Source organism: Sprattus sprattus, assembly GCF_963457725.1.
Source record: "Sprattus sprattus genome assembly, chromosome: 5".
Lineage (NCBI taxonomy): Eukaryota > Metazoa > Chordata > Actinopteri > Clupeiformes > Clupeidae > Sprattus > Sprattus sprattus.
Window position 1 is genome coordinate 9259463 of NC_137924.1, and position 17547 is coordinate 9277009.

At 43.6% G+C, this 17547-nt stretch overlaps 2 protein-coding genes across 3 annotated transcripts; one reads left to right on the forward strand and one right to left on the reverse strand.

Annotated features, from left to right (window-relative positions):
* Positions 1–2645: 2645 nt before the first annotated feature.
* plcd4b (phospholipase C, delta 4b) lies at positions 2646–11606 on the forward strand. Of its 2 annotated transcripts, none has more exons than XM_080838663.1 (16): positions 2646–2826; positions 3869–3918; positions 4232–4399; positions 4525–4753; positions 5019–5148; positions 5239–5470; positions 6626–6827; positions 7665–7809; positions 8003–8155; positions 8538–8696; positions 8934–9090; positions 9219–9335; positions 9682–9860; positions 10027–10159; positions 10309–10458; positions 10573–11606. In XM_080838663.1, exons 2-16 carry the CDS (start codon positions 3897–3899, stop codon positions 10662–10664), a joined length of 2268 nt encoding a protein of 755 aa, XP_080694789.1. In that variant the 5' UTR covers positions 2646–2826; positions 3869–3896; the 3' UTR covers positions 10665–11606. The 2 variants fall into 2 exon arrangements, with proteins under 2 accessions (XP_080694789.1, XP_080694790.1); XM_080838664.1 differs by lacking the exon at positions 2646–2826 and adding an exon at positions 3326–3336.
* A 96-nt stretch (positions 11607–11702) lies between these two features.
* znf142 (zinc finger protein 142) lies at positions 11703–17363 on the reverse strand (the record flags this gene model as incomplete). Its single annotated transcript, XM_080839638.1, has 6 exons — positions 17230–17363; positions 16278–17108; positions 15833–16010; positions 12739–15598; positions 12517–12622; positions 11703–12202 (listed from the first exon to the last, which is right to left on the reverse strand). Exons 1-6 carry the CDS (start codon positions 17315–17317, stop codon positions 11703–11705), a joined length of 4563 nt encoding a protein of 1520 aa, XP_080695764.1. The 5' UTR covers positions 17318–17363.
* Between the last annotated feature and the right edge of the window lie 184 nt (positions 17364–17547).

Sequence of the window (17547 nt, forward strand, 5' to 3'; positions counted from 1 at the left end):
GTACAGATTAAGTAGCCATAGCCTGGCTATTGAATAGGGCAGGCACAGACAGACTTGGCTGCCCAGAGAAGAGAGGCTATGCAGCTACTGCAGCCAAGAAGCCATAGAAACAGAATCTCACTTCTTAATTGAATGCTGTCAAGGGAAAGAGATACGCAAACAATTCTTTCCAAAATTAAAACATTTATACCCAGAATTCGAGGAACTTGAAGAAAACCAAATTATTAAAATACTCTTAGGCGAGGAACCAGACAGTGTACACATTGCAGCCAGATATGTGGATGCCTGTCATAGAGAAAGGGAGTCACCTCATTGATTGAAAACACACACACACACACACACACACACACATTTTCACACACGTACACAAACACACACACACTACCAAACACACACATCCTCATACGCACACATGCCCGCACACACACTCCAGACTCACTGTTGTGCAGTGATGTATGTTTTCATGCATGTTTTTCTGCTCATAGAGACAGAGACCTCCAGCAGTTTGTTTTTATTGTCACTGTTTTTTTTCTCTATTGTCATTGTTATTATTATTTTAAATGCTTTGACAATACTGTAACCATAGCGTTCATGTCAATAAAGCTATTTGAATCTGAAAAAATATATATATCTATTTATGTCTATGGTCATATTTACTTGTTGTTGTAATGCCAATGCTCTCCTTGGAAAGGCGCTGTTGGACATCTTAAAGAACAACATGGAACATCTGAATGCCATACACATGTTAGGTGGGGCCCCTTTCTTATGTTTCCCAGCATTTACTGTTAAGATGAGATTAATATTTTGCATTTGTTTTATCAGTATTCCTTAGACTTTCAATAAAAGAAATTACAGTAATTAAAAAAAATGTTTTGGTGATTGTTGTTTTTCGTCACATTATTTTCTTATGGATTACTACTTTGTAAACCTATGCTACACTAACTGCATCATTTTGAAAAATGCTAAGGGTGGGAAAAGGGCTGAGAGTTGGTGGTGGAGTGGGGTTGAGGAGGGGGGCTGGGTAAACTCCTCTGAATGAAAATCAGACTCATTCTCGACGGTGGGGGCTGGGGGAGGTGTGCCACCCATTTAATGACGTGGACATGTACCAAATGGTCATAGTGGTGAAGTTGCGGAATTGCAACCAACTGAATACTCTTACCTTTCCAAACGTGTACAAGAAACTATAGTGGTCCTCAAAACCTGTTTTGGTTTGTCTGCTCTGGGCTACTGTAGAAACATGATTCCGTGGAAGAGGACCCACTCCCTATGTACATGTAAAGGCCCCATTCTAAGCTAACGAAAACACAATGATTCCTAGTTGCAGGTGTTTATACACTAATGAAATCTTAATTATGAATTCAATATTTAATTTCTGTTAATAGATCCCCCTAAATCCTTTACACTGAACATTTAAAATCGGCTTAACCTTGTGAATAAGTATTTATAAAGTAATTTACTATTCACTTATAGGATCTGTGTGTTTTTTGTCTAGAATAACTTAATTAATGGGACCTTCACATACGCTCAGTTGCACACTTTGCTTTTACAATTAAGTGAGCAGAGTAATCATGATTCATTTTATTTTATTGTGGGTTTTGACCCAGGAGTAAAACTGAGGCAAAATCAGATGTTAGAGCTTTACAGGAGGAACTTGAATGTTCAATATTTTGCTCTTATGTCATCCATTGTGTCATCCATTGGATATATTCCCTGCTGATGGAGATGCCCATTTGCCCACTGGAAAATTCAATTTATTTTGCCTTTGGGTGAAGAATCTGAAGTAGATGTAATCAAGTGCATTAGGTTTTCATCCACTTTCAGAGGAAGTGCTTTCTAAGGCAGAAAAAGCAGCATTGGTTCTTACCTGAGTATTTCAGATCGCACTCTGGGGGTTACAGTATTACATCAGGATGTTTTCCTCTTAGCAAATGGCCATGGAACCCTGTTAAAAAATATTTATTTATTAAAAAACAAGAACAATATCACCAACATTCATATCAGGAACCTGTGCCAGTGCACTCCTAATGGATCCATTCGTCAGGATTAGGCCAATCTATTTGATGGTGTATATAATTAATCAACAAAACTATCAAGAGAAGATTGGTCTTGAGCTGACAAAGAGATATTCTCGCTGCCTCAGCTGTTTGTCAGATGGACCACAATTCTTTTGTTCTGTTATGTTGAAATAATACTAAAGGTTTTGAGGTGGAGAAACACCACTTCAAATAATTGTGGAAAATATCAGATAAGATTAATTAAATATAAGATTAATATAATGTTTATAAACATATGCAAATCAAATGGACTTGGATGGAGTATATAATCTGGTTGGGACATGTGCAATCCTGCCATAACATTCATTCCTTTGCCTCTATTTGACTTCCCAAGTACTTCCAGTGATGACTCATTGTGACATTGTGATTGATGGTCTCATTGTGACATATTTTTCCTCTAACGGGGAAAAATAAACCACTTTTGTGATGCTTCTTTCATAAGCAGATAGGCAGGCGCAACAGTAGAGGGAGAAAGTAGTGCCCAGTGTTCGGGCAACATAACAGCAGTAGGAGTGGCAAGGAAGGAAGGAGGAGAGGGAGAGGAGGGAGGGAGAGAGGGAGAGGAGTGAGGGAGAGAGAGTGCATCAGTGTGCAGCAGTATTGACTGTGGCTCAGTTTCCCCAGCCTGCCTCCTAGCTCTGACTCAGACTAGCCTGTGAGAGGGGAGCCTGGCAGACAGGCGTGGAAAGAAAAACTGCTCTCCCTGGACACTCCCTGTCCCCAGGGTCCTTGAAGCTGCCCTGACAGAGATCATTCCCCCTTCATTTTGGTGAGTACCCTCTCTGTATTCTGGGCCTATACCTTCATGCTCTGTGTCTGTGAAACATTTGGTACTACCATGTTAAGGGTTTAGCAAAGGCTGCCTATTGCGTTGGTGCTGATTTCATTGCTGTTCTCAAATGCCCCCTATTTTCTTGTCTGGCTCACATTTCGGCATATGGATCCAATTTGCTTTCCCCTTCAGTTGTGATGCCTGCTCTGCATTACAGCTGATGCTGATCCAGTAATGGAATGCAAAACTGGAATTACAATCCTTTCTTAGATGCTGTGTTGGTATAGCAGAGATTTAATTATCAGTTTGGTTGTTGTTTGGTTTTGTAGTGCAATGGCATTTGCTAATGCCATTAGCTGATTTCCAATGGGAGAAATCATGTCCTAGTCATCCACTTAATTTGCCCCATAAGTAGGCCACATGTACTGTTCCTGGCCCCACTATTCATTAAGCAGACATTCTGCCAACTGAAGAACGGGAGACAACCAAAGTGTCTGGACCGTTTCTGTAAGAGCTGAGTTTTGTTAGTTTTGTTATTGACTGTTTCTCGCTGTGTGGAACATCATCACTGAGCGGAGTTATTTGGGAACTTAAAAGGGAGTGGCCAACACCATTGTATAAAATATGGGTGTTGTTGACCCTCCATGTCCTATTTTCAAAGCATTTCCTTCCTTTATTTTAGAAGGACGCATAAATTGACAGCAGGATATAGTTTTGCTTGTGGCTCCTCTCTGGAGCAGTTTACTGAGGTAATCAGTTGAAACACAGAGCCTATAAGCTGATCAAGATATGTATTGAGATATGTTTTAGTTTAATTTATGTGAGGGCATGATTGATGGTTTATTTGTTCTTTGTCTAGAGATTTAGTCACTTAAGAGTTAACTGGCGAAACCACAGGGAACCACCAGGAATCCTAAATTGTTTGTGTTTCATAACATGGCATGGCGTGTGTGTTCAAAAGTCCAGGTCTGTGTCTTGTTAACCAGAGAACATATGGTTCAGTCACTCAACTCACTTTATAAATACATCTTCTTGGCAGAAAACTCTTGGCATGCGATAAATCCACCATGGAATCACCCCAAAGATTACGTAAGTCCTGCTTGCAAAACACAATTTTGACAATAATAATAATAATAATAATTAATTTTATTTGTTGAGCACTCTTCATTCCAGCAGAATCTCAGAGTGCTAAAAAACAGCTCTCAGCAAAAGCACAGTTTAAAACAATTACAACTTTAAATAAAAAAGTTTTTTTAAAAAGTAGGAAATGCTTTCTAAATAAAAAGGTTTTTAGGCCAGTCTTAAAAATACCTCACATTATACTTCCAATCCACCAAAAAGAGAGCAAGTAGGCTTGAAAACACAAACATAATCTCAGAGAATTGAAACTATTCCTGTCTAGGTATTCAGGGTAATGAAAACCTTCAGCGGATGATGGCAGGGGCCATGTTCCGGAAAGTGAAGTCTCGCTCTTCAAAGAAACAACGCCATTTTAAACTGAAAGAAGACTGTGCAACTGTTGGGTACCAATCCAGTTGGACCAAGATGTGGACCAAGATGAACTCTTCCTGTAAGAAATCAAATCCCTACAACTCCCATGTGTAATGAATTCCTATAAATGGCTCTTTAAACATAGTCTGACCACCTTGTACAGAGAAGGCATGAATGACTCAGTCTTCCCTGACATTTTTGCAGTCTCTGTCTGTGATGTGGAGGTAGTGCGTGAGGGACATCAGTCAGAGGTGCTGCAAAGCCTTGCACACGAGTTTGCTGCCGAATGTTGCTTCACATTGGTGTTCCGAGGCCGTCGTGGCAACCTGGACCTGGTTGCCGAGACAGCAGAGGAGGCTCAGGCATGGATCCAGGGCCTCCGTGCTCTCATGGAGAATATGGAGAGCATGGATGAACGGGAGAGGCTCGACCAGTATCCTTACCAGTAAAGACAAAGTCAAAGTGTTTATTGTTGCATGCACCAAATTGCTTCAGCACAGCTAAATTCTTAGGACTTGGCCAGCATCGTCATCTACGCAGTAGATGTCATACAAATTACAAGTAACATTTACCAAAAAAATAACATATAACTCTATAACACTTTAACAAGTAACAGTAGATGAAATAGACAATAAAAACATGTGCATGGGACTTGTTGGCTATAAAAAGGCATTTTCCTTAAGTAACTCCTTACTTAGATGGATCTGTGACTGGTTTGTAAAAGCTGACAAAAACAAAGATGGCAGGATGAACTTTAAAGAGGTCCGCAAGCTTCTTAAAATGATGAGCATGGACGTAAACGAAGAGCATGCAATGCTGCTTTTCAAGGTAAGGATTTAAGAAAAGCATAGTTATGGTTATCTTTTTTGAGTGTCTTGACAGGTTGAAATTATTCTGTTTTATTTTCCTGATTCACAGACAGCTGACAAATCTCAGTCCGACACTTTGGAGTCAGAGGAGTTTGTTGAGTTCTACAAAATGCTAACGGAGAGGAAGGACATTCTGGCATTATTCCAGGAGTATTCCAGTGATGGTCAGAAACTGTCTGTGTGTGATCTGGAGGACTTCCTGCGGGAGGAACAGCTGGAGGGCGACACGAGTCAACAACATGCTATTGAGCTGATAGACCGCTACGAACCCTCAGACAATGGTACAGATCACTAACACCCTCTTTTTCACACAAATTCGTTCCTTGAGCCAGCCACGATGGCTATCCACAAACACAAAAGATATAAACACCTCCAGAAATAGTGCAAACCAACTTATCTCACTTCATTCCTGTAACATCAAATGCTTTGTGTAGTCAAAGAGAGGAGCACCTGGTCGTGGCCAGTTTATGGTGAATTTATGATATTTCCACTTCCGAATTATGGGCCCAACAGTGCTCACTGGAACATTCAGAAGTTTAGAAATGCGTCTATAACCAATGCCATCAGAATGTTTTGCAACAATAAGACTGCGAAGGTCTTGCGAAGGTCATGAGATGTTTCTTGTAAGAATGAGACACTTTTTATACGCCATCAGTTGGGACTGAACCAGGTGATATTAAAGTTACAATTTGACACTTTTTGAGAAATGTTTTTTTAAGGCAACTAGTTTTTGTATCATCCTCAAATTCATGTTGATAACATATGGTCATGTGAAGGCCAGATAAACCCCTGTGTCTTTCCCACTAGCCACCCAGGATATGCCCTGTGTAGTTCTGTGTAACGTGGTGGTACACCTTGCAAAAATGGAAGAAAAGCTTTCACATGCATGACATTGCAGCTTAACTGGCAAAAGACACCAGTTAGTGTGTTGGCAAGCTTCTATCAGTTTCAGCTGGGCTGTTGGTGGTGTTTGCAAGGTTTTTGCATGTCTTTTAAGTAGTTATCTTACCAGTGTTGGAACAGAACTCCGTATTGCTGCTTTACTTTGAACTGACAAGGGTCCGGATTGCTTTCTAATTACTGCTAGATTTCAGTTGTTGTCTTGGCTTTCCATGCCTTTTTACACTCCCTTTCTTCATGTGTTCAATACTTTTTCCCTGTTTCATTTCAGATTATTACACATAACTTGTTTTCTTACTTATTGGTTTCTTTGTATAGATAACTTGGGTTTTTACCAACAACTGGTGAAAATGTCATGTCAAAAGCACGTTTGGAAATGATTTACTGAGACAAATGATGACGTGTTCAATACTTATTTTACCCGCTGTATATTGCCCTCAAAACCATGATGTGGATGGTCTTCTGGTATTTATCTTAACATCAAACAATGGGAAAGTGATGGCAAAAAAACTCTTTGTGTCCCTCCACTTCTGTAGCTAAAAAAGGCCAGGCTATGTCCATAGACGGCTTCCTGATGTACCTGTGCTCTCCTGAGGGCTCCATCTTTAACCCAGAGCACCAGGGCCTCTACCAGGACATGAGCCAGCCTCTGTGTCACTACTTCATCTCCTCTTCCCATAACACCTATCTGCTGGAGGACCAGCTGAAAGGACCGAGCAGCGTGGAGGCTTATATCCAGTAAGGCACCTCTGACACACTGTCATGTCCTCAGATTTGTCTTTGCAGCGAAAAACCTTAATAGATTACAGAACTCATAGCCTCAAGTCATGTTTAATAAATCCACTAGTACAAGGCACGTTAACCCAATGAGGATGCAGAGGTTCAGCCCCAGCTGTTTTTGAGTGGTTTCTCATACATTATTCACAGGCTGTGATCCCTTAATGTTTTCACTTTGCATATGTTATTCATTTAGCCTTCAAAAGTTGCATGTATCCTTTGGGTGATGGAATCTCCTAATATATTTGAGCACAAGGATTGATTTCCATACGAGACCGTATTGACGCAGGTGTATTGACTAAAATTCTACATGGGCGCTGAGGAGCACTTAACTGTATTGGTCTCCCAGGAGGTTAATGTACATTAATGTACATTAGGAAAGTATTATTGAGGAATGAGATCCTGACTCACTTCTTCTGCGACCTCTTAAAGAAGCATTCCGGATCAATTGCTATTCGCTAACGATATGCTAGCGGCTAAAACTAACGAAATCTCTTTAAATGTGCTGACTTTGACATTATGACAAACTAGTTAGTCAACAACTGTTCCAACACAGTCAAACATTAAGCAAGTGCAACACAAGACAAAGCAAGACGGCAAATAAGCTACTTAATAGTTCGGCAGACAGTAGAAAGACGGGCGGCGTCAGGCAATCCTACATTTAGCAGTTATATGCCTATGGACCCTGGTATGGCAATGGCAGGGAGGTGATTCTCCATATAATTTTTTTTTTTAAGGTAAAACTGCTTATCCTAACCCTAATCCTGAAGTATAATTGTTGCATACTGTTACTTTAAGGGCTCTGAAGCGAGGCTGCCGCTGTGTGGAGATTGACTGCTGGGATGGCCCCAGTGGAGAACCCATAGTTTACCATGGACACACCTGGACCTCCAAGATACTCTTCAAAGATGTTATTGCCTCAGTGGCAAACTATGCTTTCAAAGTGAGATGCTTTACTGAACTCAGTGGGGGCTTTTTATGACAGATGCTGTTGTTTAATGTAAGCATTCCTTCTATGTTTATGGTTTGATCTCCAAGGGCTTGAGCAGTATGTCCTTGATAGAATTCTGCTTTCTGTGTTTAAATATGATATATTGATACGGTTCAGTGACACTGTCTTTCCACTTGATAATCAGGCGTCGGAGTACCCTCTCATCATATCCTTGGAAAACCATTGTAGTGTAGAGCAACAACAAGTCATGGCCAAGCACCTCAGCACCATCCTTGGTGAGAGTCTACTGAAATCCACACTGGATGGCAGAGTTCCTAGTGAGCTACCCTCTCCACAGGTAAGATAGTTATACCTGTTAAACATTGATTCTTTGATTCTTGATTTTGGAGGTGAGGCTTATGAAAATTTAACAGAAGATTAAAGATTCTCTAATTGGCATTTTAATCACTAAATTGCTGATTAGTTTGTGATTTGTGATTGCAAAACAAAGCAGTGCAGGATATATGATAATTACTCTTAACAAATCAGTGAAAGATTACGAAATAGAGAGTTTCTGAATGTTGTAGTGTTTCTCAACACAACTATAAGCATAGTGTCTCACATGCAAAAAAACTTATTCAACTGGTCTACACAGAGCAGGTCTTTTGAAGTCAATGTTTGTGTGTGTGTGTGTGTGTGTGTGGGTGTGGGTGTGTGTGTGCTATGATTGCCATGCATAGGATCTGAAAAGGAAAATACTGATAAAAGGAAAAAAGATCGGTGGAATCGAGGACAATTTGGATGAAGCAGAGGCGACAGGTGAAGTTAGTGATGAAGATGAAGCTGCAGAAATAGACAAAGACAGCCTTCCACCAGAGGAAACAAGCCAAGGAGATAAGGTACTCTTCCCAAAATGGCACTAAGCCTGGTTAGAACACATTTCTTTAAATATAGAATCTTACATGCAAGGCTGTTTTAGGTTTTTTAAACCAAAAAGATCACACCTTGCCAGACTACCTTGTAACTGAAACCAAATCGAACACTATAGGATATTCGGATTTTCTATGTAGATGTATACTTGCATAACTTTACCTAAATATACTTTTTCACTAAAATCACAATTGTTTTTGTCTTAGAATTTGAAGCAAAGTCTGTGCAAAGAACTATCTGATCTGGTGGTGTACTGCAAGAGTGTCCACTTCGGTGGTTTTGAGAAGTCTCGTGAGACAGGAAAGCCCTACGAAATGTCTTCCCTCTCTGAGTCCAAAGCCAGGAAGTACATCAAGGAAGCAGGTGGGTCCTCATGATACTCAGCTGGAGTCAGCTTTGACCTGAACATATATATTACCACACTTTAGGGAATACTCCTTAACTTCAAGAGGAAGTGTTTAATGTCAGCTGGGTGTGTTTGCTTCTGATAGGGACAGAGTTTGTGCAGCATAACACAAGGCAGTTGACCAGACTTTACCCCAGTGGTATGAGGACAGACTCATCCAACTACTGTCCCCAGGACATGTGGAATGTGGGGTGCCAAATAGGTAAGGAGTTTAGAAGCTGGAATCTTATTTACAATTCATGTAATATCTCATGTTATACCACTCTGAGTGGTTTTGTAAATAATCAAAACGTATGCTCATTAACAACAGGAAAGCGGAAAATCAATGTGATCAATGTTTTGTGTTAGTGAAAAACTGCTCAACCCCCACATGCTGCAGTGCTACATACGCTGTTTAGAAATGATGCATGCATGGTTCAAACAGTGTATTCAAGGCAGCATATAATTCCAGTACAACTTCTCACTGATTATTCACAAAATGTGAATACCTTGGCATTAGACCACATGTTACATCATGGTTTATCAGTTTTATTTGTCTCCAACCACAGTGGCCCTGAATTTCCAGACAGCTGGCACTGAGATGGACCTCAACGATGGTCTCTTCAATCAAAACAGCTCTTGCGGCTATATCCTAAAGCCTACGTTCTTAAGGGAATATGACAATACCTTTGATCCAGACAGACCTCAAGACTCCAGCAACTATCATCCCCAGAAACTCATAATCAAGGTACACAGCGCTGACCTTAAGTCAACAGAGAAGGATGTGTTTTGATTGTTTACATGTGCTGCTCGGACCTTAAGTCCACAAAAAGGGATGTCTTTTGATTGTTTATATGTCCTGCTCTGAGCTAAGCAGAATATGTGTGTGTGTGCCCCTCTTCCCTTTCTCAAAGGTGGTTAGTGGTCAGCAGCTTCCCAAATTAAGTGAGAAGGAAGGCTCAATTGTGGACCCTCTCGTCAGGGTAGAAATCTATGGTGTACCACAGGATCAGTCCAAACAAGAGACCAAACACATTGATAACAATGGTGAGTAGCAAATTCTGTTTTATATTTCCGGTACAGCATGAAGAAATTGGTCTGCGGTCCTTTTGTGAAATCCATGTTTACTTTGTATACATTTCTAAAGCTGAGAAAGTTTCAATGATTTCATGCAAGCTTTTTTTGGTCCTTTGCAGGATTTAATCCTGTATGGAATGAAAACCTACTGTTTACCATCCATACTCCTGAGCTGGCACTTGTGCGGTTTGTAGTAGAAGACTATGACATGGGAGTGAGGAATGATTTCATAGGACAGTACACCTTGCCTTTCACATCTATTTTACAAGGTAAACCAGCATGTCAGAGGAAAAGTAATCACTAGGGAATCATGTTGTATATTTTGGAATATTGCAGGGACATAAAAGATATATAATAAGCGGATTTGTTGTGTATGTTTGCAGGATATCGTCACATCCCCCTGCTGTCCAAAGATGGTACAAGTATTGCTCCGTCCTCTCTGTTTGTACACATCCTAACCACGGACCTTGCATAATACCCAGCTTTCACATTAGTCAGCACCAGTATGTTAAAGAATTAACCTCTTTACCTCACTCCTGTCCTTTGCTGTTTTTATGAAAGTATGAAAAACACTGAGACAATCACATCAGTATTATCAGATGTCGTTCTATTCAACATTATTTTTGCATCACAGTGGCTGTCTGAAGAGGAGTAGGATTACTAGCATGCAAGACGTTGCATGCAGGTAAGGGTGCATCAAATTGCAATGCAAAAATTAAATCTCAACATATTAAACCGTGTGGGGTTGCAATTTGTTCGGACACACATCAAAATTACTTTTGCAAAGTTTTGGAAAAATTCATTGAGATTTGCATTTATTGTTTTTGCATGGATGGTAACACTTTGAGCACCCAGACAGATCAATATGCTGGAACTGTGTATTTTGATGCACCTTAATGTGGGATACTCTCAAGCAAACTAGCCTCCACCTGTTGTCTTAAAACTTATATCTTATGTAACATCTTAAACAAACCAAAGTGGCTCACCAAGTTAATTCAATATTGTTCTTTTTCAGGATTTTAATGCTGTTAATGCTTGTGTCACAACTGTTTCATTGATGACTTTGCAGAGCACGCAATGCTGGATAAATCCTAAAACTGTATGAATGATACGATTCCTGCCAGTAAACTAGCATATGATTAAAGAATGTTCTGCTTGTTAACTGTTAATGAAGGAGTAAGAAGGTGAACAGGACTTATTACTTAGTAGTAACTTTGTTTTATATGAAGGAAATGCTTCAAGCTCTTTTCCATTATCATGACCTTTAAAAAAAAAGTATTTTAAATGTTTTCATTTTATGTCATGACTTGAAAAGACTATTTTCTTTTCTTAATTTTGCTGCTATTGGTGTGTAACATTGCTTGACACACGTTGTCTTATTTACATATTACTACCACATTTGTAAATAAGTTTACAAAATAAAATCATTTACATTATTACAAAACTGTATTCTTGCTTTAAGACACTACAATAGTACAGACAGACGAGAAAGAGCTCTGCTGGTCATCATCCCTTATTCCACCCCTTGAGTATTGCTAGTGTCATGGTCCTCCTGCTGTGCCGGCTCGTCTGTGTTGTCTGGCCGCTCCACTGGCACAACGAGCCGGACCTCCTGAAGGGTCATGGGGTGAGCGCCCGGGTCTCGCCCCACACCCTTTTCCACGGGCTGGTCTGGGTGGTGCCGCTGCAGGTGTTTCACCACCTGAAACTTCTGCCTGGCCTGGTAGGAGCAGTGGAGACAGTGGTATGGCTGCTGGTTGGTGTGGGTCAGGTAGTGGTTCTTCAGCCCCGCGGCCCAGCGGAAGGCCTTGGGGCACATCTTGCAGACGAAGGGCCGCTCCTCGCTGTGCTTCTTCTGGTGGGTCTTGAGCAGGAAGCGCGTCTTGAAGGCCTTGCCGCACTTCTCGCAGATGAAGGAGCGCACGTCACGATGCCGTGTGTCACGGTGTACCCGCAAGGCATCGGGCCGATTGGTGCGATACTCACATTCCTCACATGCATATGGTTTGGCTCCTAGCAAAAGTGACACAGCAATGGAAAAAACCCTGTTAGATGCATTGGCTTGAACACCATGTAACACCCGTGCTTTACTATGTAACACCAGACATGACTGAGCAGTGCTCTCTTTACCTGTGTGCTTTGAGCAGTGTTCTTTTTATCTGTGTGCTTTGAGCAGTGTTCTTTTTAACTGTGTGCTTTGAGCAGTGTTCTTTTTAACTGTGTGCTATGAGCAGTGTTCTCTTTACCTGTGTGCTTTACTATTTAACACTAGACATGGCTGAGCAGTGTTGTCTTTACCTGTGTGCTTTGAGCAGTGTTCTCTTTACCTGTGTGCTTTGTCATGTGGTATTTCAGCTGGCTGACCCACTTGCACTTGTAGCCACACTCTGGACAAAGGTATTTCCGTTCCTCCAGGTGAATCCTCATATGATACTAACAAGTTGAACAAATGAACAAAGAATGTATTTAGTCATGTAATATGTTATTAACAATCGAAAATACACAAGGGTTGTAGGGGACGACATGTACATTGATCCAAATGTCCCTACCTTTAACCTTGAGGGCTCGGCACAGGAGTAACTGCACTTCTCACAATGGTATGGCTTCTCCCCTGTGTGGATGCGGATGTGCCAGGTGATCTTCTGCCTGTTCTGCGTGGAGTACTTGCAGTCGGTACACTTGTAGAGTCGGGTTCCTCCGTGAGAGCGGATGTGCTGCTCGAACACCAGCTGATGGCGGCAGGTAAAGCCACAGACTTCACACTTCAGGGTCTTGTCCTCGGCCGACCCGCCTTCGTGCTCGTCCAGTAGGTGCTGCGCGAGGAGCTGCCTCTTCCGGGTGGCGAAGGGGCACACGGGGCACCGCTGGGTGAGGTGGGTCTTACGGTGCTCCTCGAGACTCTTTGGTGTCTCGAAGGTCACCTGGCAGGTGGCACAGCGCAGCTGCGGGTGCTGTTCCTGGAGGTGGTCTTTGAGACCGCCTCTGCTCTGGCAGGTGAAGTCACACTGAGAGCAGGTGTGCGTCCGCTGACTCTTGTGCTTCCGATTCTGGTGCTGCTTCAGAGCTGTCTCAGAGCTGAAGCACGCCTCACACTGGCTGCAAGGGTGGCTGAGCGCCCCCGTGTGGCAGCTGAGGGTATGGCGGCTGATATCGTTCAGGCTGTAACCACTGTAATCGCACAGCTGGCAGAAGTGCGTGGCCTGCCTGTCATGCACACGCTGCCGGTGCAACCGGAGCTTGGATGTGGTGCCAAACGTCTGGTCGCAAAGGGTGCAGGCGTGCCGACCCAGTCCCGTGTGCAAGGACTCGTGGGCCTCCAGGCGGTACCGACGTGTGGTGCTGAATGCACAGAACCGGCAGCGGTGCGGCCTGGCTCCCTCGTGCTTCAGGGCCACGTGCTGAGCCATGCAGCGGGCCTGTTTGCAGCTGAAGGAGCAGGACTCGCACTGCAGCCGGGGCTTTCTGCCTTCAGTGGCAGCCTGAGGCTTTTCCTTCTTGTGTACAGTTGCATGATGAATAAGCGCCTTTCGTGATTTAGCCACAAATGAGCAAAACTGGCACTGGACCTCATTGGGCTTCAGGCAGCCCCGCTTCCTGTGGCTCGCTAATGCTCTTTGCTGGTGGCATGTGAAGGAACAACTGGGGCAGGACAAATGTCTGGTTGTGCTTTCTTTGCTCACACCCTTGGAATTATTGTTACCACCGTCCCAGTCTTCCTCCCCTTTGCCAGGTTCAGAATCACTGATGTCTTTCTCTGATTCCTGGTCTTCTTTTCTTAGACTGACTTTGCCTGCAGAAGTGAGGCAAGAGGTACAATGGCGCTCTATAGTTGCAGTCCTAGAGGACGAAAAAGAACAGGTCTTACAGGTAAACTTTCCATCTAACTCAGTATAAGCCTGACCATCAGCTTCTGAACTGTCTGCATGACATCTCGGCTTTTTGTTCAGAGTTATAGCTGTCGATATACCAGTGTTTGTCTTACTGGTATCAGCTACAGAGCTTTCCCCCGCACCCAAATCAATAGTCATATTATCATGAGCGAAGCCCTGCTCACTCATAGGATTTACTGCCGTTGTTTGGTCTGAATTTTGTGCTTCTTCCGGCTCCTGCGTTGATTCATTGGTTTTGTCCACCCCTACTGGGGTCAGCTGGCCAAACTTCCCCCTCTTCTTCAGAAGCGCAGGGCACTTCTTGAGTCGGTGAGTGTTCAGGCCCCGAGACTGTTTGAACTTGGCTCCGCAGTCCGTGCAGCAGAGTGTTGCTTTCCGGGCCCCGCAGGCCGAGCGGCAGTGCTGTCGGAGGGACGTCTGCTTGCGCGTCACATAGGAGCAGTGATCGCACCGGTACACGTCGGCCTGGGTTTGGACCACCAGCATCTGAACCCTGCCCTCCAGCACCAGTGCCTCTGCTTTCTCCTTGTCTTGCTTCTTCATGGCTCTCAGGAGATCCTCGGAGGACTCAGGAGAGGAATGTTTGGGAGGAGAGAGTGCGATGGGGAGGGAGGGAGGCTCTGTTGGCTCCTCACTATCACTCTGCTCCTCACATTCCTCAGTGGCCACATCATGCTGCTCCTCCGCTGGCTCGGTGAGGATCTGTGCTTTTCCTCCTGCGGTCTGGGACTCCTCTGGACCAACCGCCAAACTATCAGCTCCTGTTTGTGAGCATTCAGCATCACTTACAGGTGTTAAAACTAAGGTACAGCACGATTCACTGTAGTCGTTGGACTGTTGACCCTCAAGAATATCTTGTTCTGGAACAATTTCAGAATTGGTCTGGTTTTCGACAACAGCTTCCAAAGCTCCTGATTCAACTGACAGCTGTTCTTGACCTTCACAGATAGCGACGACAGGGTCACCAGCTACCATGTTCTGATGGTCTGAAAGCACTTGCCTTGACCCTCTCTTAGGATCATCCTTGCTACTAGTTGGATTTCCTGAGCTTCCTTCTGTCTCTTGAGGGGCGGCCACAGGCTTGGAAAATAACCCCTGCATCGGATCAAGAGCGTTATTCTCTCTCTCTTTCTCTGCGTAGTTTTCAAGCCACTCCGTGTCCCCGGGCACATACCCGTGGGCCTTCTTTTTGTGCAGGAAGAGTCCAGTATTGCTGAAGGTGGTATAAGAACACAGGGCACAGCGGAACACTCGGTTCCTGGTGTGTTTGCTGTTCTCGTGGTTCTGCAGAGCTTGGCGGTAACGCGTCTGATAAGGACAGTATTTGCACTGAAAGACAGGAGGCTGGAAGGGCTCCCCTGTAGAGTGCTTCAGCTGCATGTGCTTGCGAAGTTCACTCTTGCGCTTGCAAGAGTAGGCACAGACCTCGCAAATCAGTGACTTGGCCTGGTGACGGAGCTTGTGGCTGTTAAGTTGGTCGGTACGATGACAGCGGTAGGAACACTGATTACACTTATACCTGAAAGAGAAAACAGACAGAGTTGCTATACACATCGTAATACATATGAATGTAATTTCAACTTCTCTGTATTAAAATAAACAATATGTTGTACACCAGATGATAAATAGAAATAATGTTCTGATAGACTTTTGTCTTGCATGTTGTAACTGCATGAATGTCTTGACTGCATAAATGGTGTCAATAAAAAATTGATCACAAAAAAAAAAAAATAAACAATTTGTTCTAACTGACCTGAGGTCTCCAGCATGTTTTCGCATGTGCACACTGAGATAATGCTTCCACTTAGTGACATAGCCACATTCTGAGCACATGTGATTCTTGTCATCGGAATGTGTGAGCATGTGTTTTGAAAGGTAGGTCTCATCACGACATCTGAAGTCACAAAGCTTGCACTTATGGGGCTTTTCACCTAAAAAATATAAGTTGAAATGAGAAATTTAGTGCACCTAATTGTATTAAGCACTTAAAAAAATAATAAAGAAAACGTCATGATATCATGGTATACAATATGTTTTTCATATATGATAACATTATTTTAATCAGTGTCATTTCTAATAACATCTACACCGGTGGTAATATCGGCTTGTAGTGGTAGGGCTGGTAGTAGCACTAACAATACAAAAATCGAATTACAGTTCATCATATATGAAATTCTTAACATTACATTACTACTTACCCGTGTGCATCAGCATGTGCCTGTTTAATACACGTTTATGGGCTGTGACAAAATCACACTGTTGACAGCGGTGGATCTTCTCATTTGCGTGGAAATGGCCAACATGCTGCTCAAACTCCACGGGGTTGAAGGTGGCAAAGGCGCAGAAGCCGCATTGCAGTTGCTCCTTGCCCGGGTGGCCCTGCCTCTTGTGCTGCTGGAAGCGGTTCTTGTTGGAGCAGGAGAAGTCGCACTGGGTGCAGTGGAAGGCCTGGTGTGTGCGTAGGTGTCTCTCCATGGCCTCGGTGCTCTGGAAGAGAGCGCTGCACGCATGATGGCGACACTCGATAGCTTTGATGCCATGAGCGTCCTCCATATGCCTCTGCAGCTCCTTCTTCTCAGCGGTCTGAAAGGCGCAGTCTTCATGTAGGCAGGCCAGAGCCTGGCCCTCTCTGACGGTGTGGTGGGACTTCATGTGGGCTTTGAGCATCTGGCTCTGCCGGAAGGTGTCCCCGCAAGTTGGGCAGGGGTACTCGTCCGCGTAGATCTCCCCCCCTGCCTGGTCTCCATGCACGCTGGCGAGGTGCCGGCGAAGGGAGTTGCGCTCCACTGCTCCGTACTCACACAGGTGGCAGTGGTGTAGCTTCTGGCCAGCCTCTCGGAGCATGTGGATGCGCAGCTTGCTCTTGCTGGTGAAGTTGTGCTTGCAGGTGGGGCACTGCAGGCTGGGGTCTGGGAAGTGCAGGTGCATGTGCTCCACCAGGTGGGACCGGGTCTTGAAACAGCGGCGGCACTCTGAGCATATGTGGGTGCGATAAAGGTGCTCAGCACCTTCAACAATGTGACCTTTTGCTGAGAGATGGGGGGGGGGGGGGGGGGGGGGGGTGTCAATGTTTAGATTGTTAATTAACAGACTCAGAGAAAGAGAGAGGGGAATCCTGCAGTGTTGGACAGTAAAGTGTAACTTTCTTACCTTTGCTGGGACATTTAACCACTGGGGCTGATTTCCTCCTCTTGGTTTTGGATTTAGTCTTTGTGCTGCATCCTTTCTGCTCTTCCATTGACTCTGCATTTGAGCAATTCTGGGCCCTTCTTTTTCTTGTGGCTGTCTGTCTTTTACCCAGTCCCATCACTGACTTTGGCATCAGCATAATGTCCTGATTATCTACATTCTCACCTTAGCAAAGATATACAATTGTGACATAAAACAAAAGGCTGCTTGATCAATAGATGTATACATGCTTAGTAAAGGTTATAAAAGGTACAATTCATAACTTTATATTTATATCAC